The sequence below is a fragment of the Bubalus kerabau genome, chromosome 15 (assembly GCF_029407905.1).
Source record: "Bubalus kerabau isolate K-KA32 ecotype Philippines breed swamp buffalo chromosome 15, PCC_UOA_SB_1v2, whole genome shotgun sequence".
Taxonomy (NCBI): Eukaryota; Metazoa; Chordata; class Mammalia; order Artiodactyla; family Bovidae; genus Bubalus; species Bubalus kerabau.
The window spans coordinates 55,983,579-56,006,003 of NC_073638.1; the positions used below are offsets into that span (position 1 = coordinate 55,983,579).

Sequence of the window (22,425 nt, forward strand, 5' to 3'; positions counted from 1 at the left end):
CAGGGAGGCCTGGCGTGCTGCAGTTCATGGGGTCGCAAAGAGTCAGACACGACTGAGCGACTGAACTGAACTGAACTGAATTTCTTCACCTGTAAAATGAGGTAATATTTACATCTTCAGTTCATTGTGATGATTGAATGAGATAGCATTTGAAAGAGCTTTTCCTATATAAGGCAGTCAATAAATGTAATTGGAATTAGTTGCCAGAGAGAGGAAGAAAGGACAGATCAGAGCAAACCTGTGTGGCTGGGGCAGGGTGAGAAAAGAGAAGAATTCCATCAGTAGATGTAGGAGAGTCAGCCAGGGTCTTGAGGCCACTGAAAGGAGTTCCTATTTTATTCTCAGTGGAGTGGGAAACCCTGAAGAGCTTCAAGAAGGAGGATGATATGAATTGATGTCTTTTAAAAGTCACTCTGGCTGCTACATATAGAATGATTTGAGAGGTGGCAACAGGAGAAGCCGGAGAAGGCAATGGCACACCACTCTGGTACTCTTGCCTGGGAAATCCCATGAATGGAGGAGCCTGGTGGGCTGCAGTCCATGGGGTCGCTAAGAGTCGGACATGACTGAGTAACTTCACTTTCACTTTTCACTTTAATCTATTGGAGAAGGAAATAGCAACCCACTCCAGTGTTCTTGCCTGGAGAATCCCAGGAACGGCGGAGCCTGGTAGGCTGCCCTCTATGGGGTCGCACAGAGTCGGACACAACTGAAGTGACTTAGCAGCAGCAGCAACAACAAGAGAAGCAGGGATACTACCGGTATTAGAGTATCACCTCAATTCATTCTGGGATGTTTCTTGATTCTATTTCTGTTTTCTGGAGTTGATTTATTTCCTAATTTTTCCCAGCTTTTGTTCCCTATTCATCCAAGCTGAATACATTCCTTCTTCCCCTAAAAAAATTAGTTTATCTTTTAGTTTTAGTGCAGTTTTTACTGCTAAAAAAATGAAATGAAGTAAATGTTTAATTCTCCTCTAAGGCCCTATTTATTTACCATAACTTGTAGGAATTCGTTTTAAGAAGCACATATGGTAGTATTGGACTTTAAAATCTTATGTTTGCATTCTGCAAGGTACTTCCATGTACTTTAGAATTTACCGAGTGCCTTGTGTGTGTCATTTATGGTGCCAGGTGCTGGGGGTATGCAAAGGCCACCAAGGCATTGATCCTACCTCAGTGAAACTTCAGTCCACTTGAGGTTAACTTGTAATCAAGCCAATCAATAAATATCTCTTGAATTTGTACTCTGTGTCAGGCACTTCGAAGTTTATACCAGGTATGTGGGACTTAAAGTAGAATCAGATCTACCAGGAGGGAATCAGGAAAGTCTTACAGAGAAGATGATACCTGAGGTATTTTTAAAGATAAAATAGTATTACCTTGTTGAAAGAAGGATGGGAAATTTTAGATTCAGTGAGTAGAAATATGTAACATGGAACATCATACATGATGCTGTCTTGTTTACTTAATTCCCACTGCTGTGAGAATCGGTTCCTTCTGTGAGGGAAAGAATTATACTCAGCTCTTTTTTTTTGTTGTTTTTTTCTAAAGACAAGAAAATTGAGGCTCAGCGAGATTAGTTAATTTTTCCGAAGACTCATACTAGCCAGTGGCAGAACTAAAGTCATCCCTGGTTGGCCTGATTTTAAGGCCCGTATTACTCCTGTCATGATGCAGTTTTCCTCCTTGTTTTGAATAATAACCTCTTCCAGACATCTAACAAGTTTTTAGTGTTCTGTAGCAGCTACATGCTTAGTAAGACTCTAGTGATGGAAATCTAAACTGGTATTCTGTTATATTCATGAAACTTTGCTGGGATAGACTTTACATTGCATGGCTTGATACTGTTTGGGAAACTCCTGCATAGTGGCCCAACATTTGTTGTGTTCTTCTTTCTAACTGGGTAAGTTTCTGTTAGAATATGGCAGAGAGACCTGGACACAAGTGGGGAAAGTTGTCCTGTGAAGGGTGTTCACTTGAGTTCCATTGACTGGGACATTTCTCATCTAAAAAAAGAAAAAAACTGTTTGTGTGTGTTTTTAAGTAATCTATAACACGAGAGCCTTTTGTGGTAATGAGACCCAGATTTCCTTCTGTGTCTGTATCCCTTTATGCAGGCATGATTTCTTGGAAAGGAGAGTCCATATGTCAAACACTGTCTCATTGAGAACGTGGAATGATTCCATAGATGCTGTGGCAATGATTAGAGTCTTAAATATTTTGTCCTGTCTGGATCAGTGGGTGCTTGGTTCCTTACCAAATCAACTGCCTCAGTGATTGGGAAGGCAGGATGGTAAGAGCTTTTAGATCACTTATTGTACTTGGATGCATTTGAATATTAATAGTTTGTCCAACATGTAAGTCAAAGAGACATTTAAATTAATTTATAATGTTGTCATGGCCATTGTGAGTTTGTGGAATCTATTATCATAAAAATTACATAAAAGAGGCTAATGTTATTGTTCTGAGCATGCTTAAAATAGACTAGGCAAGACTAGGTTAGATATTTTAAATCCATTTTAAAACATTTAAAATTTTCAGCCTACAAGATCTTCAACTTGCAATGAATTTATCAGGATGTAAACCCATTGTAAACTGAAGAAGATCTGGAATGTAATGTGAATCAGATCTGCATTATTATCTTAATTAACCAACATAAATGCATGTCTAAGTCTTTTCAGCTTAAAAAAAAAGAAAAATTATATAAGAGATTTATTATCACAAAAATTACTCCAGCCCCAAGTAAATGTAGCTACCTACATTTAAAAAAACAAATAGGAAATATTTATTGTGAGGAAACTGCAGAATTTTGTTTTGTTTGTAAGCCCCTTAAAACATTATTTTAATCGGGGCTTTTTTCCTTTACCTGAGTCTTAACAGCTTATTCCTGTTCTTCCCTGAACCCTCCCATTCCCCCTCTAGCTTCTTTTCTCCAACAAGCCTGTCATCTGTGACCTCTTTAACCCACAGAGCAGCATAAGGAACACAAGCCTCTGCTCTGCATCAGGTGTTAGGGACGTCATTAATGGTTCCTGGAAAAGCACACCCCTGAGAGCCAGGTTTTGGCTTTGGCAGGTAAAAAGTCTTTTAGATCTTGGAATGCTGGAAACCTTAAACCTTTCAGTTTTTTTAGCTGAAGTGATTGGCAACAGAATGTGACATCTGAGGTTTCGTGGCCAGCAATAGTCATAATTAACCACATGAGCTCACGTTTTCCCACTGGAGAGTCAGTGGTCTTGGGGTGATGAAAGTGACTTCCCTACCAGGAGGTGGTTTTCCTTTCGAGGGTATTGGAGTACCCGTGGGCCCTGTAATGCCTCACCCGTGGTCCTTTTAAAATGCTTTTTAATATAAAGCTTCAATATTGGAAATCCAACACCATGGTGTTTAACTGTGAGGCTGTGACTAAGCACTATGGCCTGGAATGGGAAGCAACCTAGGGTTTTTAATGGGTGAGTGGGGGGAGTCTTGTGGTAGAAATAATGGTGAGTGTGAATAACCAGAATCAAAGCTGATTTCCAGTATTACCCAGTTTTCAGTTTTTGCTATTTCTCTTTAGTTTTTGCTGTATGTATACAGGATTCTCTTAGAGATGCCCTTTTATGTTTAATTTAAGCAAAATTATTGAAAGGAGGTAATGTTAGAAGACCAATTTCTGTTCTTTTACTAGATATGTAGATGTAGTCCTTGAAATAGACAAATGTAATGCTTTAGTATTACCCTTTTAGTAATATGGAAAAATGGAGATGCTTGAGTGTTTAATATTGGATAGGTTTTTTAAACATTCATAGTTTGCGTTGACCCGTTTGGCAGGCTGAGGCCCTCTGATTTTTGGAAGTTTTCAAATCCTTTTCTGTAGGTCACATAGAAAAGTAAAAGCTTAGTATAAAGCACACATGTGTGTGGGTGCTCAGTCACTCAGTCGTGTTCGACTCTGCAACCCCATGGACTCTCACCCACCAGGCTCCTCTTTCCATGGAATTTTCCAGGCAAGAATACTGAAGCAGGTTGCCATTTTCCATTCTAGGGAATTGATCCCAACGCAGGGATCAAACCTGCCTCTCCTGCTTGCCAGACGGATTCTTTACCACTGCACCTCCTGGGAATCCCAAAGTACACAAAGAAAAGTCCAAACTTAATGTAGTTTTTTATTCTTCATTACTTACTGAAGGTTTTCTTTTTCTTCCTCTTTTCCTCTCCCTTCAAAAGAGGATTCTTAAAGACCAAGTCCTTATACTAATAGGAATATTTTCAATTTAATAAGCCCTATTCTTAAAGAAAACAGGAGGTGGGATTCAGCAGCCTCTTTCACGGAACTCATTGTCCCAGCTGTGATTCCAGGGATAGATACTTGAATGGGCTGGGGTGTAGATACAATTCTCTTACTCCCGCATTCATAGTTTTTACTTATATGGCTTTAACTAACTCACTTATACCACTTGAATCTTACTTTTCTCATTTCTAAATTAGTAGCATCAGATTCAATGATTTCTAAGGCTTCTCCCAGCTCTGATATTATATGATGATTAAATTATAGTGTGATGAATTTACAGTATAATATAATTTTAGTCTCTGTGGTAGTCTGATATGCATATTTCAACAGCAGTAAAGTATTGTAGTACTCAAGATACTTGAGTGGGACTGAACCAGGAGCACATGGTCTCTAAAAATAGTTCTAGTCAGTTAAGGCATGCCCAATAGTCAGTTGAAAGGAATGCTGTTTGATTTTTTTTTTCATCAATTTGATTTGAGAGAACATGTCACCAAAGATTCACAGACTTTTCATGTGTTTTTTGCTCTTATTAGAAAAGAGTGAAGAAACTAAAATAATAAACATGTGTCATATGCTTCTAGACTCCCAAGTTAGAAAAATTGTTATGTATTCCACAGTAACGTTCTGCAACAGTATGGTAGAGTGCTTAAAGACAAAGGCCTTGGTGTCAGGTCAACTGCTATACTCGCTGTATTAGTTTGAACCGGTTCCTTAACTTCTTGAACCTTATTTATTCATCTGTAAATTGAATGAAATAGCATATAAAACATGCCCAGTTTATTAATTTTTGATGAATGAGTGACTGCCAGAAATAGAGCACCATGGTCAATTCCTGGCAGGAAGAAAAAAAAGTGTACAATAAAAGTTACCTATTTTTACAGTATGATCAAAGAATCTGTTTTGGTAGTCAAATGTGGAGAATGTACTGAGTGGTATATGGCAATAGTGGCTTTCCTATACAGTAAGAAGATAGTGCTTAGATAACCAGGTTTAAATATAAAAGAAAAAATAAATATAAAAGAAGAATGTGGGAAATATTACTAACAATTGAAGTTAAAGTTACTCTTAGAAATCGGGAAATACTCAAGCCAAGGTCATCTCAATCAATTTAGCCTTTCTGTAGCCAGAAGTATTCCAGATATGTGTTAAATCTGTGTGTGTGTGTGAGAGAGAGAGAGAGACAAAGAGAGAACTTTTTAAAGTATTTTAAGAATATCATATACCAAGCAGTTACTTTTTTTTCTCCCTTGGTGCAAGCTTAAAACTTCTTATTGTATTATTCTCAGTTCTGAATACTTGAATGATTATTACTTCAAAGGCAGTAGCAGAAATCTAGATGTTGAGTTAAAAAATCTGTGACTTCTTACAAGATATGTACTGTAGGATACATGTATTCTTTTTCCAACACTTACTTCCACCGAAATTGCATCAACAGGACGTATTAATATATGAACAGTGTGGTTTTTTTACCTTTTACGATTTAAAACACTTTTTTTCTCTATCCTATCTCAAACATCACTGACTTATTTAAACAATGCTCTCTTTTTGAATATTGAGAATGTACCCTGTAAGGATGTGCTATGCTATTTCACTTCGCCTTGGAATTAATAATAATGTTGTACAATAGTATTACAGTACGACTATTTTGCTTGGTAAAGTTGTTAATGAATAAAATGTATGATGTTTATATAGTATGCAATGTTTAAATCTCTGAAACTAATTTTTACATTGTATAATAGACTCAGGTATTATTTTTGGCATTAAAAATGCTGGGAAAGAAAGTAATGAAGACTTGACTGTACGAAGAACTCTAAAGATTATATATCAAATGTTAATCTCACCACATTAATTATTGGGAAATAGTTTTAAATATAGTAGATGAAATTTCAAATCTTATTAATATCTTTAGATGTGTGTAAAACCATAATTTATATAGATGAATAATATTTTATCAATTATTTCTTATAAAATCTCTCTTGAAATTGATTCGTTATGATCTTGTGGCTTCATTTATGGAGTAAATAACTGTTTTCTGTTTCTCTGTTTTTGAATTAATAGCAAAAGATGATGGGAGCATTGCTGTTGCCCTTGGTTATACTGCACATTTGGTATCCATGATCTCCTTTTTCCTACAAGTGCCCCTCAGATATCCTGTAATTCATAAGGGGTCTAGATCAACAATCAAAGATAATATTAATGACAAGCTGACTGAAAAGGAGAGAGAGTAAGTATCCTTTTACAATATACTTTTAACATTGGGCCAGTATGAAGCATCAAGTGTATTAAAAATATAAAAGGTGACCTAGATTGTGGTAATTTTTGTATATCCTTTGTGTAGTGCTCCATTTCTTTTAAATAAAATGTAGGCAGAATTGCTACTGCTGCTGCTGCTAAGTCACTTCAGTCATGTCTGACCCTGCCTGTAAAATCCCATAGACAGAGGAGCCTGGGGGCTATAGGCCACAGGTTGCAAAGTGTTGGACACAGCTGAGCGACATGCATGCAATAGTGGCCTTACAGAAAGCATTATGAAGTATTCCCTCTCTTCTTCTTTCTTGGAAGAGTTTGAGGTTTGCTGTTAATTTTTCTTTTAAATGTTTATTAGAATTTACCAGTGGAGCCATGTGATTTTGTACTTTTCTTTGTTGGGAGGTTTTTGATTAGTGATTCAATTATAGGTCTGTTCATATTTTTTATATATTCTTGACTCAGTTTAGGTAGTTTGTGTGTTTCCAAGAACAATACCATTTCATCTAGGTTATGTAATTTGTTGGTGATAGTAGTTCATAGTATTATTATATAATCCTTTTCATTTCTGTAAGCTCTTTAATGATGTCTATTTTCATTTATGATTTTAGCTGTTTGTGTCTTTTTTATTTTCTTATTGATGTAAAAAACTTACCTAGAATAAGAAGAATTGATGGATCTTTTCAAAGAACTCACTTTTTATTTTGTTGATTTTATATATTTTTGTATTCTTTTTTATCTCCACTCTAATCTTTATTATTTCCTTCATTCTGCTAGCTTTGGGTTTCATTTTCTGTTACTTAGATGTAAAGTTAGGTTACTGATATGAGAGCTTTCTTTTTTAGTGTCAATGATTATATCTTTAAACTTCTACTTCCACAATAAATTGTGGCATGTTACATTTTTATTTTCATTCATCTCAAAGTATTATCTAATTCCCCATGTGATTTCTTCAATTAACCCATTGGTTGCTTTAAAAGGGTTTAGTTTTCACATTTGTGAATTTTCTAGTTTTCCTTCTGTTATTGAACTCTAATTCCATTGTAATGGAGAAATAGATAGTTTGTATGAGTTCAGTATGTTTAAATTTATTAAGACTTGTCTTGTTGCCTAATATATGGTCTGTCCTAGAGAATGTTGCACATGCATTTGAGAAGAAAATATCTTCTATTGTTAGATGTAATGTTCTACATATATGTTAGGTTTAGTTCATTTATAGTGTTGTCAAGTCTTAGATGTCCTTATTGATGTTCTGTCTAGATATGCTGTCCATTATTGAAAATGGAGTGTTAAACTCTCCAACTATATTATTGTAGGACTATTTCTCCTTCAGTTCTGTCAGTGTTTGCTTCTTTTATTTGGGGGCTCTGTCATTTGGTGCATATGTTTTGAGATACTATTTCTTGATGAACTTACCCTTTTATCATTATATAATGAACTTTTTTGCCTCTTGAAACAAGTTTGACCTAAAAACTATTTTGCCTGATATTAGCATGACCTCTCAGCTCTCTTTTGGTTACTGTATTTGGGAATATCTTTCCCATCTTTTCACTTTGAACCTATTTGTGTCTTTGGATCTAAAATGAGTCTTGTAGGCAGTATATAGTGGATCATTTTATTTTAACTCCTTTCTGCAGATCTTTGCCTTTTGATTGGAGAGTTTCATTTACTTCTATTTAACATAATTTGTGGTATAAAAGGACTTCCTTCTGCCATTCCCCCTCTCCCCCATATTTCTCAGACCTTATTTTGTGCCTCATTTTCCTCCATTACTGCCTTTTTTCCCCTTAATTGATTTTTTGTAGTGTACCACTTTGATTCCCATCTCATTTCTTTTTCAGTGTATTTAAGATATTTTCTTATTGGTGACTCTGGGATTACAGTTAACATTCTATAACAGTCTACTTTGAAATAATAGCCACTTAGCTTCATTAGTATGTACAAACTCCGCTCCTCTATGCCTGTCTCCCCACCTTTAAGTTCTGACTGTCACTGATGACATCTTGTGTCACTGATGCATCGTGTGCCCATACTGCTGTCATTTTAGTTTACCTGTGTAGTTATCTTCCCTGGAGACCTTCGTTTCTTTGTTCAGTCTCAGGAACTGTGTAGTGTCATTTCATTTCAACCAGAAGGCTTTAGCCTTCACTTCTTACAGTAAGTGGGTTAGCCAGAGGTGAAAGCCTAGGGTCTTCTCAGGTCTTTTCTGAACATGCATTCTGTTCTGAGCATGTATACAACGTCCTTTGTATTTTTAAAATTTTTTATTTAATTATTTAATTTTTATTTTGTATTGGAGTGTTGATTAACAATAGTGTATTTCATGTGCACAGCAAAGTGATTCAGTTAAACATATACATGTATTTATTCTTTTTCTATTTAGGTTATTACAGAATACTGAACAGATATACCTACAGAATACAGTAGGTCCTTGTTGGTTATCTGTTTTAAAAATAGCAGTGTATACATGTCATTCTCAAACTCCTAATCTGTCCCTCCCCTGACCCTTCACCCCTGGTAACCATAAGTCTGCTCTGTGAGTCTGTTTCTGTTTTGTAAATAAGTTCATTTGTCTGACTCTTTGCGACCCCATGAATCACAGCACGCCAGGACTCCTTGTCCATCACCAACTCCCAGAGTTCACTCAGACTCACGTCCATCGAGTCAGTGATGCCATCCAGCCATCTCATCCTCTGACGTCCCCTTCTCCTCCTGCCCCCAATCCCTCCCAGCATCAGGGTCTTTCCAATGAGTCAACTCTTCCCATGAGGTGGCCAAAATACTGGAGTTTCAGTTTTAGCATCAGCCCTTCCAATGAACACCCAGGACTGATCTCCTTTAGGATGGACTGGTTGGACTTCCTTGCAGTCCAAGGGACTCTCAAGAGTCTTCTCCAACACCACAGTTCATTCTTTAAGATTCTTCATATTAGCTATATCATAAGATACTTGTCTTTGTCTGACTAACATCACTTAGTAATCTTCATGTCCATCCATGTGGCTGCAAATGGCATTATTTTATTCTTTTTTATGGCTGAGTAATAGTCCATTGTATATATGTACTATATTTTATTTATCCATTCATCTGTCAGTGGATATTTAGGTTGCATCTATATCTTGGCTATGGTGAGCAATGATGTGATGAGCATTGCAGTGCATATATCTTTTCAAGCCATGTTTTTCTCTGGATATATGTTCAGGAGTGGGATTGCTGAATCATACAGCAATTCTGTTTCAGTTTTCTGAAGAATCTCCATACTGTTTTGCCCAGTGGCTGCACCCACTTACGTTCCCACCATAACTTCTGATTCCACAGTGTGTGGGTATACTTCTGAATATACTAATTTCTGAAAGAAGTTCTCCCCAGCTGTTCCTCCCAGACTAGACAGTCTGTTGTATGTCTCAGCCTTAATCTTTTGCCTAGGGAAGTAGTTAGGTTTGTTTGTTTGCCTTACTTCTTGAACATTGTCCTGTTTTTACTCTCTGAGTGAGTTCTGACTAGGCAAAACAAAGGCAGGTGCCTTGCATTCATCCTTCAGGTTGCTCCCAGACAAGTTAGGACAAACCAACACAAATTTTTTACTGTGCTGGTCAAAAAAATAAGATCTGCTCTGCTCCCTTAAGAACCAGGAGTCAGGGCCTTACCCTGGCAGTCTGCTGTCTGTAGGACCACTGCTGAGCTGGAGAGGAGGTGAGGGACAGGATAATTAAAAATACTGCAAAGTGTTCCTTCTGATTTTGAGTTTGCTTTTTCTTGATTGATTGTTCAGCCAGTTGTGAACCTTTGATGGACAGTTTTTGCTTGATTTTCTTTTTTTCAGTGTTTCTCTGGAGGGACAAGTCCTTTGATCTACTTACTCTACCATTTTTGCTGATACCATTCCATTTGTTCATGTAATGATGAAAAATACTACTTATAAGGGATGAAGGGATCCCCTAGGTGGTTTTAAGAGGAGAGAATACCATAACCAGATATAGATATGTCTTTCACGAAGATAACCTTTTAGTTTTGTGGAGAATGCCCACCCCTCCCAACTTTCTCTTGGCTCCATATTAATAAAATTAAGTATCTCTCCAGATTTTTATCAAATTTGCTCATGATGATCTGCCTTAAAATAATAGTTATGTAGGAAATTACTTTGGGAGCTTGAAGGAGGGGTACTCCTCAGTGTGAAAAATACTCTTTCTCCAGATCAGCTGTGCACTTTAATTTGTGAAAGGAGCAGGTCAACATGTGGGCACTCCATGTAGTGTATGCTCCAGCGTGAGTAGTCGTGACGATTTGTTTATTGACTGATTGATTTTCCTAAGCAGTCTGGAAGGCCAGTTAGATTTAGGTGATTACATTGCTCTTTTTTTTTTCCCCCTTTGGCAGCCAGGAGAACCACAGGAATTGCTTTTTAGTGAATGAATTTTATATTCTACCTCTTTCTTCCCCGTTTTACTGAAACAAAAAATGCATTTTATTGATTCTAATGTAAGTACTTTTGACATCTTACTAATATTGCTAAAAATGAGATACATCTTCCAGTTAATGGCATGGTAGATATGGTGTTTTATCATATAAAAAAATTAAAAATGATATTTTTATCTTTTCTTAGTGGTACATAAGTTAATTATTCAGTTCATAGTTGATGCTGTCTTATATTTTATGAACTGTCAAATATTTCCTCTGGGGCAGTAAAGCACCTCAGATCCTTTTTGGAACAGCTTCGATGTGTAAATATATCTCTAAATACAAATGCATTTATTAATTATGGTTGTTGATTGAATCAACCTTTCAGTTATTAGCCTGGATCACTGACAAAGTGTGTCGATTTTGATGTGAACTTTTCCAGGGTATTAGGTAGAATCAGGTCTTCATGAGAAAATAGGAATTAAATGATTCATTGGACAAATTATATTTAATGTAATAGGCCTAGGAATCCTCAGCTTCTGTCCTCTCTGATTACCGGTTTCCTCTGGCTATGGGCATGTGATACATTAGGGTTGAGAGTCCTGTTTAGCTAGTTTTGCTAAACTAGGTTTTTTCCCTTTGTCTGGTCTGTTGGAAGCCCAGGTCTGGACTGACGCCTTGCCCAAACCGTTACTGATGCACCTGCACACTGTAAAGGGAAACTCTGCAATCTTTGCTGCATTTCATTTTGAGGCTCAGACCACAAAACACAAAGGAATGTAGCCAGAGTCCAGCTGCAATGTTCCTTTACCCCTTATTTCTTTTTTCACTGAGGACTGAAAAGTAGATTTTAAAGTGATTTTTGAAATGTGTTGGTCGTTGTTATTTCTCTCCTATAACCTAATATTGGGTAATACATTCACAATAGAGCAGTGAAACAGTCATTGAGCTAGGACATAGCTGGTCAGAGCATTTGGCTTTTTCAAGTCCTCAAAAGATGTCTGACATTTTTTTGTTTTATTCTCAGAAGGAGAAATAGGGAGTGGTGTAAATTGGCAGGCACTTTTGAAACTTCCTGGCCTGTCCACCACAAGGTTTTTACAGATCTCTAAGAGCTGGTCAGCTCTTTTCCTATAGTGGAATTATTGAAACTGAGAGAAATGTTAGTGCTGCTTTTCCCATTTCATGAATATTTTTGTGCTTATGTTTATTCCAATGTAAGATCTTGACTAAAAGGCCAGGAGTTGCCTCTTTTACCTGATTGATTCTGATTTCTTTTAAAAACAGAAAAAATTCTAGAGTACAAAGAAATTGTGATATATCCAAAATCAGATATTCATTGTCCCAGACCATAGTCACTGCATATGGATCTCCTGCTCATGAGAGAAGTTATGGTCTGTTTTAATGATCTACCACCTTTTTTTGTGAGTGGGTGCATGTGGCGATCGTGCATACTTATCTATAAAGGAACTGGCTGGACAGGTCCCCAAGTCTGTGACTTGAGCCGCTTGCAGCCACCTGGCCATGTCTGGCTGTTTATGGATGTTTATCTTCCCCTTCAGCATAACCAGGTTGCCTTTTTTTCAGAGGGTAAGGGACAAAGGAATTTGCAAGTGGCAGTGATCAGACTGATTCCTGTCTCTGTATTCCTATAGCCTCTCTCTTGACCTGGTAACACTGACCTGTTAATAAATGAATGTGAATTTTTTCTAGTGGCATCTCCTTGAAACCGTTAAAATACTTTGAATGTTACTTGCATAAGTAGCAAATTCTCCATAGCAATAGTGACTGGCCCTTGGGATTTCATTGGCATATATTGAAGACATAAATGTTTTCACGCTGCTGTAATGTTCAGACAGCTATAATTCTGACTCCTCATTTCTGTTTTTACCTGCTTGGTGCTGCTGCTGCTGCTGCTAAGTTGCTTCAGTCGTGTCCGACTCTGTGCGACCCATAGACGGCAGCCCACCAGGCTTCCCGTCCCTGGGATTCTCCAGGCAAGAACACTGGAGTGGGTTGCCATTTTACTTTGCTTGCTTAATGCATACTTAAACACCTGTGGACACATCTTACATTAAAAATTCTTTCCCATAAACACTTTCAGCTTCTGTTTGCTAATCAAGCTGTTCTAATGTGAAGAGTTCAGAAGTGGTCACCGTTTCCACTAAATTGCCATGTTTGCTTTCATGGCATCCAATTAAATCGGATGGCCTCCTTCCAGAAGTGGGAGATTTTCACATCATGCTTAGGCTTAAATGCTGTGGCTTTAATTTTCAACTCTTCTTCTGTTTATCCTGTAAATTAGAACACTCTTTCTAACCTTTCATCTTCATTTTATTATAGGTTGTTGTTCAGATGCTGGCATTTAAAGTACTCAGGAACTCAGACCTCAGATCTTTAAATTGAACAATGATTGTTACGACTTGAGGCAGTGGGTGAACCAAATGCTGTGGTTTTCTATTTTTTTCTTGTTGTGCAACTTAGAAGTATAATCAAATAAATATTTTTCAGGGTGACTAATATAACTGAAATGAATAGAATTATTAGTTCTTTCAGGCGTTCCACTTGATTACAGGAATGGGACCTAAGTTGAAAAATTGCCGTTCATGTGAAAGCTTTCCCAAATGTCTTCAGTCCAGCTCCATTGTAACTACCTAAGGGTATACCGTAAAACAGAAATAGAAAGGGAAAAGTGTTTCTGTACATGCTGAGTTGTAGACATTGTGTTTTAGAACCAGACAAAATATTCCTAGGTTGTATGATTCAACCCTTCATTTCACAAATGAAGAAAGAGGTTGAACAATGAAGTAAGGTCATATAAGAAGTTAACTAAGCCTTCACTTTGATCTGTTCCACTGAGGAAATGAAGCCCAAGAGATGGTGTACCAGTTGTAAATGAAGTATTTTCAAGCAAACATTTTTCGGAGATGGAAGGGCTTCCCCAGTGGCTCAGTGGTAAAGAATCCTCCTGCCAGTGCAGGAGACGTGGGTTCGCTCCCCGGGTTGGGAAGATCCCCTGGAGAAGGAAATGATAACCCACTCCAGTATTCTTGCCTGGAAAATCCCATGGACAGAGGAACCTGGCAGGCTGTAGTCTATGAGGTTGCAAGAGTTGGACATAACTTAGTGACTAAACAAGACAAAGGAGATGGAAGAAGTGTATTTATCAAAAAGGGGCTATATATGAGACTGAAATACCCCTTTCCTTTTTAGGGAAAGCTCCCTGGTGAAAAATGCCTTGATGTAAATTCCTGTATATTATGTGGAGTTCCCATGTTAAGTTCTTATTGAAAACATTAATTATTTAAATCTTATTTATCTCTTGGTTCACTTTGACATTTTTTTTTCTTTAAAAGGTACAGTGTACAATGCTTCTCTTTTCTTCTCCCTTTCCTCAATTTATTTAAACTGGGCAGTTTTTTGTTCATTTTGTTTTTTTCTTTCTAATCACTTAAGGCTTTGAAGTTACATTGGGACTTCACGTCTAATCAAGAGTGACTGGGGAAATGTCCTCCATTTCTTGGTTCACCTGGCATAATATTTGTGGCAGTAGGTTATCATGAGGTTTAAATGAAGCACAGTGCTTGGCACGTAGATGACGCTCAATAAAATTTTCCAATTACTGTTATTTATACATTGAGCTTTGCAACAGGAATTCCAGGCAGCTGTGCAATTTCTTTTTTTTTTTTTTCCCCACTAATTCTAAGTGCTTAAAGGGAAAGTTGACCTAAGAAAAGGTTATTGTTGTTAAATCCTATTCGACTTGACTCTGTGACCCCATAGACTGTAGCCCACCAAGCTAGACTCCTTTGTCCATGGGTTTCCCAGGCAAGAATACTGGACTGAGTTGCCATTTCCTTCTCCAGGGAATCTTCCCAACCCAGGGATCAAACCCGTGGCTTCTGCATCAGCAGGTGGATTCTTTACCACTGAGCCACCAGGGAAGCCCAAGAAAAGGTTAAGGAAAATTAAAAATGCAGGCCCCATAGCATAGTACTAGACTTTGTTTTCTAGAAACACCAGGAGGTACATCATCTTTCCATCAGTGGTGTGAATGGAGAGGACTAATGAAGTTTCCCAGAGCACGGGGGGCGGGGAGGGGGGAACTATTGCAGATCTTAAGGCTTGTCTCTTTTTCTTCAACTGCTCAGGGAGTTTACTGCCTTATATAAGCTAATGAGGCAAGTAAGTGTCTGTGTTTGGAACCCATCAGTATAGTAAATGCTGAAGCCCTTATTCTTAAAAGAAATGTAGATCATGTTCAAATAATTCAATGGTTCCCAACCTGGCCCTCTTACTCTTTTTAGTCTTACCCCGGGGTACTCTCAGTTCCTGACCTGTGCTTCAGTCAAACTGTTGTTTTCCAAACACATCACATTATTTCCCACTTGATACTCTTTTGTCCTTAACTATTCTTATCTGGAATGCCTTCCCTAGCCATCTCTAGGATCATAATTGCGGTTGTACTTAAAGCCTTTCCCTTATTATCTAAAACTTTCCTCATAAAGTCTTTCTTAATTCCCCTTAGTTTGATGGACTGTAATAGCCTTCTGTAATCCTATGAAGAATTCTCTCTATATAGTACCTCTGAAGTGAACTATGTTGATATATGTTCTCATTTCTTTTTAACAGCAACTCAGTGATACAAGTATTTGTCTTATTCTTGTCTGAAATGTTTTCAGTGTAGAAACTGCATCTTACTTGGCACGAAACTCATTCCATTGCCTTACTGAGAGCCTTGTATTGTGTAAACACTCAATAAATATTTTTTTGAGTTGAATTAGGAGAGCAAAAGGGATGTTACTTTTGCAAATGCTATTAAGTAATCTGACACTCCACATTCTAGCCCATAGTTTTAACTCTAGATGCTCTGGCCAGGACAATCCTTATTTCATACACTCCCTTAGGACCATGAGAAGCTATTAACTTCAGTGTCTGTTGTAATCCAAGGCACAGGCAGCAGTGCTGATGGGGTTGTGTTTAGGAGTGAGAGCAAAGAGTGTGTTTTAAATGAAGAATCCCCATGGAAATTTAGGCAGGAGAGATCAACAGAATAAAAATGCAGAAGGTGGTTGCTGGGTGAAACAGGAAATGAACACCTTATGAAGATTAGGCATTCCACTGAGAGGGGAAATGTAGAAAACGAGTCAGAAGTAATTGCGCAGCCATTTCATCGCCGATACTTGAGAGCACACTGCTGGGTGTGTTGTTTTTAATGAAGTGTGCTTTTATAGTGCTGATGTTATTATCTGGATGAGGAAGTCTTCCCTAGTATTATTGTCATCTCAACTTTCTGCAACTAAATTAAAATACAGTAATGTAATGAGTCAGTGGAATAAAAAAGAAAACCAGATGACTCTGACATGTGACCCCAAGTTGAACTTACTGCTTTTCTGGTTCACAGTGTATTCCAGTCAGAGTAAAGAGGTTCAATGTAGTACTTTGGAGAAAAAGGGAAGGTAGAGGAATAATATATTTAGTTAATAGTGGGCTATGTCATGGGCTAAAGATTGCTACATTATTAGAATATCTGAGATCAGTGTTTCTCAACAGGAGGTCCCCAGAGCCTCACTGAGTTCTCCAGGTAGCATGGACTGGCCTTCTCCAGTCTATTATTATTGTGTATCATATGACAGCATAAATACTTTGGGTTCTGATATGAATTAATCATTTACTCTAATGAATAAGACTTTATTGATAGTATACTGGGGCTTCCCTGGTGGCTCAGCTGGTAAAGAATCTGCCTGCAGTGCAGGAGACCTGGGTTCATTCCCTGGGTTGGGAGGATCCCCTGGAGAAGCGAATGGCTACCCACTCCAGTTTTCTGGCCTAGAGAATTTCATGGACTGTATAGTCATAGGGTCACAAAGAGTGGGACATGACTGAGCGACTTTCAAAAGAGACTACATTAAAAGCAGCTCTTTCTTTCCTTTAATTCTTTCCTTTTTTTTTTTTTTTGGCTGTGCTGGGTCTTAGTTGCTGCGCAGAGCTTTCTCTAGTTGTGACGAGCAGAGGCTACTCTTTGGTTGTGGTGCATGGGCTTCTCATTGCGGTGGCTTCTCTTGTTGCGGAGCATGGGCTCTAGGCATGCGGGCTTCAGTAGTTGCCACATGTGGGCTCAGTAGTTGTGGCACATGGGCTTAGTTACCCCGTGACATGTGGAATCTTCCCAGAACAGGGATTGAACCCCTGCCGCCTGCATTGGCAGGCAGATTCTTAGCCACCAGACCACCAGGGAAGTCCTCCTTTAATTCTTACGTTTGATTTTTGGTAGGCAAACAAGGGATATGAGGATAATTATATCAAGTCAGAAAGTTTGGATTAAATGATTTGTGGAATCTTTTGGTTTCCTGAAGGAAAAAATGGATAGAAGGAGTAAGAAAATTATTTTTAGGTAGATATGAACTATTTTAACTTCCCAAAGCATCTTATTATAATAGTTCTGTAGACAGTTTCCTAGGGGGTAACATTTATGTCCTAGACAATAGTACATTATACAACAAAGTAATATAATTCTTTGAACCACATAGTTCTATTCACTGCCATGTTTTATACCTCTCCCTACAATAATTTAGTTATAAGATCACCAAATGTAACCTCTGAATCAGATTAAATGATCAATTGATTTTCAGACTGTTTTTCTTCTCTAATTCCTTGAAAAATTGATATGAAAGTTAATTCACGTATAGTTAAATCACAAGAGATAAATTACAAAAGGTGACATCACTGAAGTCAAACCATACGTTGAGGCCTAGTACATATTTGTCATTGCACAAGATGTTGGCATTAGGTAAAATTACTCAGCTGTCAAAGTAGTATCAGGAATGGAGAGCAAGTCAGTAGACAGTTATCCTCAGCATTCTAAGGCCCACGTTAGAAATACATGGGGTTGAGTTGAGTAGTCAGCAAAGGTATGTTTTAGGAGGTGGCCCTAAATGTCTGAGCCACTGAGTGTGGAAGAGACTTGGAAGCTGCCCAAGCAGACTAGATAACAGCGGAAACACACATACCCTGCACAAAATAGGTATTGCACCTTTCCATTGATCAAAGCATCTAGTTTCTCACTCAGCCTGGTGAATGACTTCACTGTACATTGCTCAGTAGTTTTCTCTTAGGCATAAATAAAAGAAATGTCAATTAATAATTCAATCCTTAGTGGACATAAAAATGAAAATTACTTTCAAAGATGATTAGGTTTGAGTGTCTAAATAGCAATATACAGATATTCATTTATTCAAAGCAGGTAATATATAAAGTGTTCTGGATCACACAGTGGTTATAATAAATATGTGACTATTTTGACTTAAACATATATTCACTTCCATATATAATTCTTTAACAGGGATAAACTATATTGCACATAAATAATAAAAGTATTCTAAATTAAGAAAGGAGAAACTGTGGCTTTCCACTTTCACTTTTCTGAAAGAACTTTGGTGTCAGACGTATCTTGAACTGGTTTATTTCACCTCACTAGTCTCAGTGTGGGCTTCCCTTGTGGCTCAACTGGTAAAGAATCCACCTGCAATTCAGGAGACCTGGGTTCGATCCCTGGGTTGGGAAGATCCCCTGGAGAAATGCAAGGCCACCCACTCCAGTATTCTAGCCTGGAGAATTCCATGGACTGTATAGTCCATGGGGTGGCAAAGAGTCGGACACAACCGAGTGGCTTTCGATTTCACCAGTCTCAGTGTACTCATCTGAAAATGAAGATAATGCTTTAGAGAAATGTGAAGAATTAAAGAGGGAGTTTATATAAAATTACCATTGCAAATAATAGTCACTCAGTAAATATTTATGTATTGAGTGATAACAGTAAGTAGAAATGAGAAATTTGAAAAGTCCATGCCTTCTGATTCAGAAAAGATCTCTTTATAAATCACAGAAACATACAGACCTTAATATGGGAAATGATTCATATATTTGATTTCATTTTTTTAAACTTGACTATAACAAAAGAAGACAAAAATGGAAAGATAAGCCACTTATCAAGAGAAGAGATTTATGTCACAAAGATTTAACCAAGGATCAATATTCAAGATACATAAGAAAAACCTTTATTAATACAAAAAGGAGCAGTCAATTGCATAGTAATATGGACATAGTATATTAGGAAACTTACAGAAGAACAAAACCTAAATTTCTAATAACATAAGAAAAATTCCTCAGTCTCACTAGTGATCAGGAAAATGCAAATTAACTCCACAAGAGAACCATTTCACATCAATCAACCTGGCCAAAAAAAGAATGCCTGTTTAGTACCTAATTTGGTGAGCATATAGAAGAAAAGGAACTTCCATCCGTTGTGCGAGTTTCAATTAGTTTGTATATTTCAGAGGGCAGTTGATAATAGAGTTAAATTTGCACAAACCTTTCTCAACCTAACAACCTCACTCCTGCATATATATTAGATTCTTGAGTAGCTTTTGCATATATGTAGTCTACTAATATTTGTTGTGTCTATATTATATAGATACTTAAGCAAATTATTTCTTGGTTACTTCAGTTATTCTGTATTGGAGTTTTTCACAATTATATAGCTAGGATTTAATTTTTGTTAAGTGCCTCTATCCTTTTGTACTATTCCTCTCAGGGTCTCTGTTACAGTGAAACATTATTTTCTATTTTTCTTAAAGCTACTTTCTTTAAGACTAGAATATGTGTTGCTTTGTATACAGCTTCTCCTCTCTCATTCCTTACACAGAGTTGATACAGTGAGGTTTTTTAAAATTCATGTCATTTCATGTATCAATTCTTGATTCATATTCATATTCATTTATACTAGTAATTCTCTGTATTTCCTTTTGAGCAAATACTGATTATAATCATGCCTCAAATTTTGAGTGTTACTGATTTATATTATTGGAAACCTTTTTAAAATTTACAAAAGAATTAATTCTTCCCATAGTGCTTGTTAGTAACTCCCATAAATATAAATGATGACTCCCAGGTTCATGATGTGGTGAGTCTAGTGATGAAAAATGTAGAAGTGTTAACTGTAGTTAGTTATAGAAATTTACTGCTGTAAGTTAATTAAACACCAGTAAGCAACAGAAGCATGTCATTTAATTTGTATAAATATAAGGTTGGTAACCTACTGAGAAGTGCCAGGTCTCTTGGAGTTTGATTGTCAGCTATACTAAACCTTTTAAAATGTGTAGATGATGACTGAATTTATTGAGACAACTTCTGTTGTAAGCTATCCCATAGAGGGGATATTTATTTTTGAGTGTGCGGTAGCATAATTTTGTCATTTCTGACTTTATGGTTACTAGAGGAAAAACTTTTTAGAATTCACTTCCTAATACTGAATTTGCTAAAGAGTGTTCAGTGTGAAAGAGTCGGGAATTTCTTTTATTACTTTTCTGGCTCCTATATGATTTGTGATCTCTGCATAAATCACAAAATGAGAGATTCATAAGTTGGTTAAAGAGGAATTTGGTAAATAGCATATAATTTTCCTTCAGAGATTTCTAAGAGAAATGGTAAGCAGTATTCCGTCCTAAGGGGATACAGGTTGTCACATTTAATTGGAGAAGTTTCCCTTCTCATGTTGTATCATTCGGGGGAGCCTATCTGTCTTTTTAATACGCAATTTGGAATAGTATTTGTGTTATCAAATTCAATATGGTTGAATCTAGAGATTGTCCTACTGAGTGAAGTAAGTCAGAGGAAGACAAATATGATAACACTTACATATGGAATTCTAAAAAAGGGGTCCAAATGAACTTCTCTACAAAATGGAAATGGAGTTACAGATGTAGAAAACAAACTTATGGTTACCAGGGGATGAGAGAGATATATATTGGGAAATTGGGACTGACATATGCACACTACTATATGTAAAATAGATAACTAATGAGAGCCTACTGTCTAGCACAGGGAATTCTACTTAGTACTCTGTAATGGTCTGTATGAGAAAAGAATGTAAAAAGAGTGGAAATACGTATAGGTATAACTGATTGACTTTGCTGATTGACAGCTGAAACTAATACAACATTGTAAATCAACTATACTGCAACAAATTTTTTTAAAAATACTAATTCAAAAAGTTCATAGTATCAGAATTATAAACAGTGAAATTAACCTGCTCACCTGTTCACTCATTCTTCAAATGTTTAGCAAGTGTATCCTGCCCAACAGACATTTTTCTAGGTATTTGAGTTATAGTAATGAGCAACATCAAGCGTTAAAACCATCTTTTTTTCTTTTTAAAATAAATGTTTAGTTTAAAATCAATTCTGTAAGGGCTAGATATTTTCATAGAGCAGATACAGACTAAGAGAGTGTATTATCTCAGCTTATTATCTAATTTGTATTGGTCCTTTTATTCAGTAACACTCCTTTCTTTACCTGGTATGCCCTTGTCTTAGGACCACATTGCAAGATTCATCCCTGGGAGAGCAAAAAAAAAAAAAAAAAAAATCTGATTTTGAACAGAGAAAGATATGGCTGGTTGATTGGTGGTTTGTGATATAAAATTAATTTCAACAGTCATTTTGTCACTAAGAGTAAAGGCCCAATTATTAACTAGACAGTACTTTTTAAAGTTTTAGGACCAACTTACAAATTACTAACTGAGAATATCTATTTTAGTTTTTTGGCTTTCAAATGAAAATAACATAATTATACTTAAATGACCCAGTATTCACGCCCTGTAAAAATACACTGACACCAGGACCTGTTTGTTTGACAAGATTAATTCAGAGGAACAATAGTAGTGTTTACTCACTCAAAACTAGCCAGTGAAATAAAAGCTATAAATATTAAATTATCAATGATTCATTGTTATCAGTGTTTCACTCATGGGTGTACCTGAGTGTACATGTGTATACACAGAGCAACATCAGATAATCCTAGAAAAACATCCATTCCTAGAACTCAGATAATCATCATGTTCACCAGATGTCTTTTGAGGAAAAGAATCCTCTTTTCTCTATTGTGTTTCAAACACTTGAACTCCGGAAGACACTAAAAATCAATGTGAGTACAGATACGCTTGAAGATTGCCCAATCTCTATCATTATCTAAGATTCATACACTTACTGAAGGTTAAATTGCTTATAGCTCTTTCAGTCATCTCTTTTGCTACTTTGCTCTTAAGCTGCTAAGTCACTTCAGTCGTGTCCGACTCTGTGCAACCCCAAAGACAGCAGCCCACCAGGCTTCCCCGTCCCTGGGATTCTCCAGGCAAGAACACTGGAGTGGGTTGCCATTTCCTTCTCCAAGAAGTTGCTACTTTAATCTTTTATAAAATATCCTGAGAGTAGGAAATCCAAAGGGGGTAATCCATGGATATACAAAGGAAGAAAAGTCAAAAAATAGGAGAATATATGTCTAAGGAAATAATAATATTTTAAAAAGGACTTCTAAAAATTTCAGAATTTCCAAAAACAAAGGAGGAAATAGCATCCATAAAGAAATAGAATGAGAGTCTATGAAACAGAAAAAGGTAGTTGTGATGCGTAAAACATAGAAAAAAATATTTTAAAACCTTCATAAATAGTA

At 36.8% G+C, this 22,425-nt stretch overlaps 1 protein-coding gene across 12 annotated transcripts in view; it reads left to right on the plus strand.

Annotated features, from left to right (window-relative positions):
* The window catches only part of UVRAG (UV radiation resistance associated), a 324,682-nt gene that overhangs the window by 186,938 nt on the left and 115,319 nt on the right, over nucleotides 1-22,425 (plus strand). For all 12 annotated transcript variants that reach the window (XM_055549116.1, XM_055549117.1, XM_055549115.1 and 9 more), the window contains one exon: nucleotides 6,334-6,499. In XM_055549116.1, coding sequence (XP_055405091.1) covers nucleotides 6,334-6,499 — 166 coding nt within the window. The remainder of the gene's footprint in view (nucleotides 1-6,333; nucleotides 6,500-22,425) is intronic.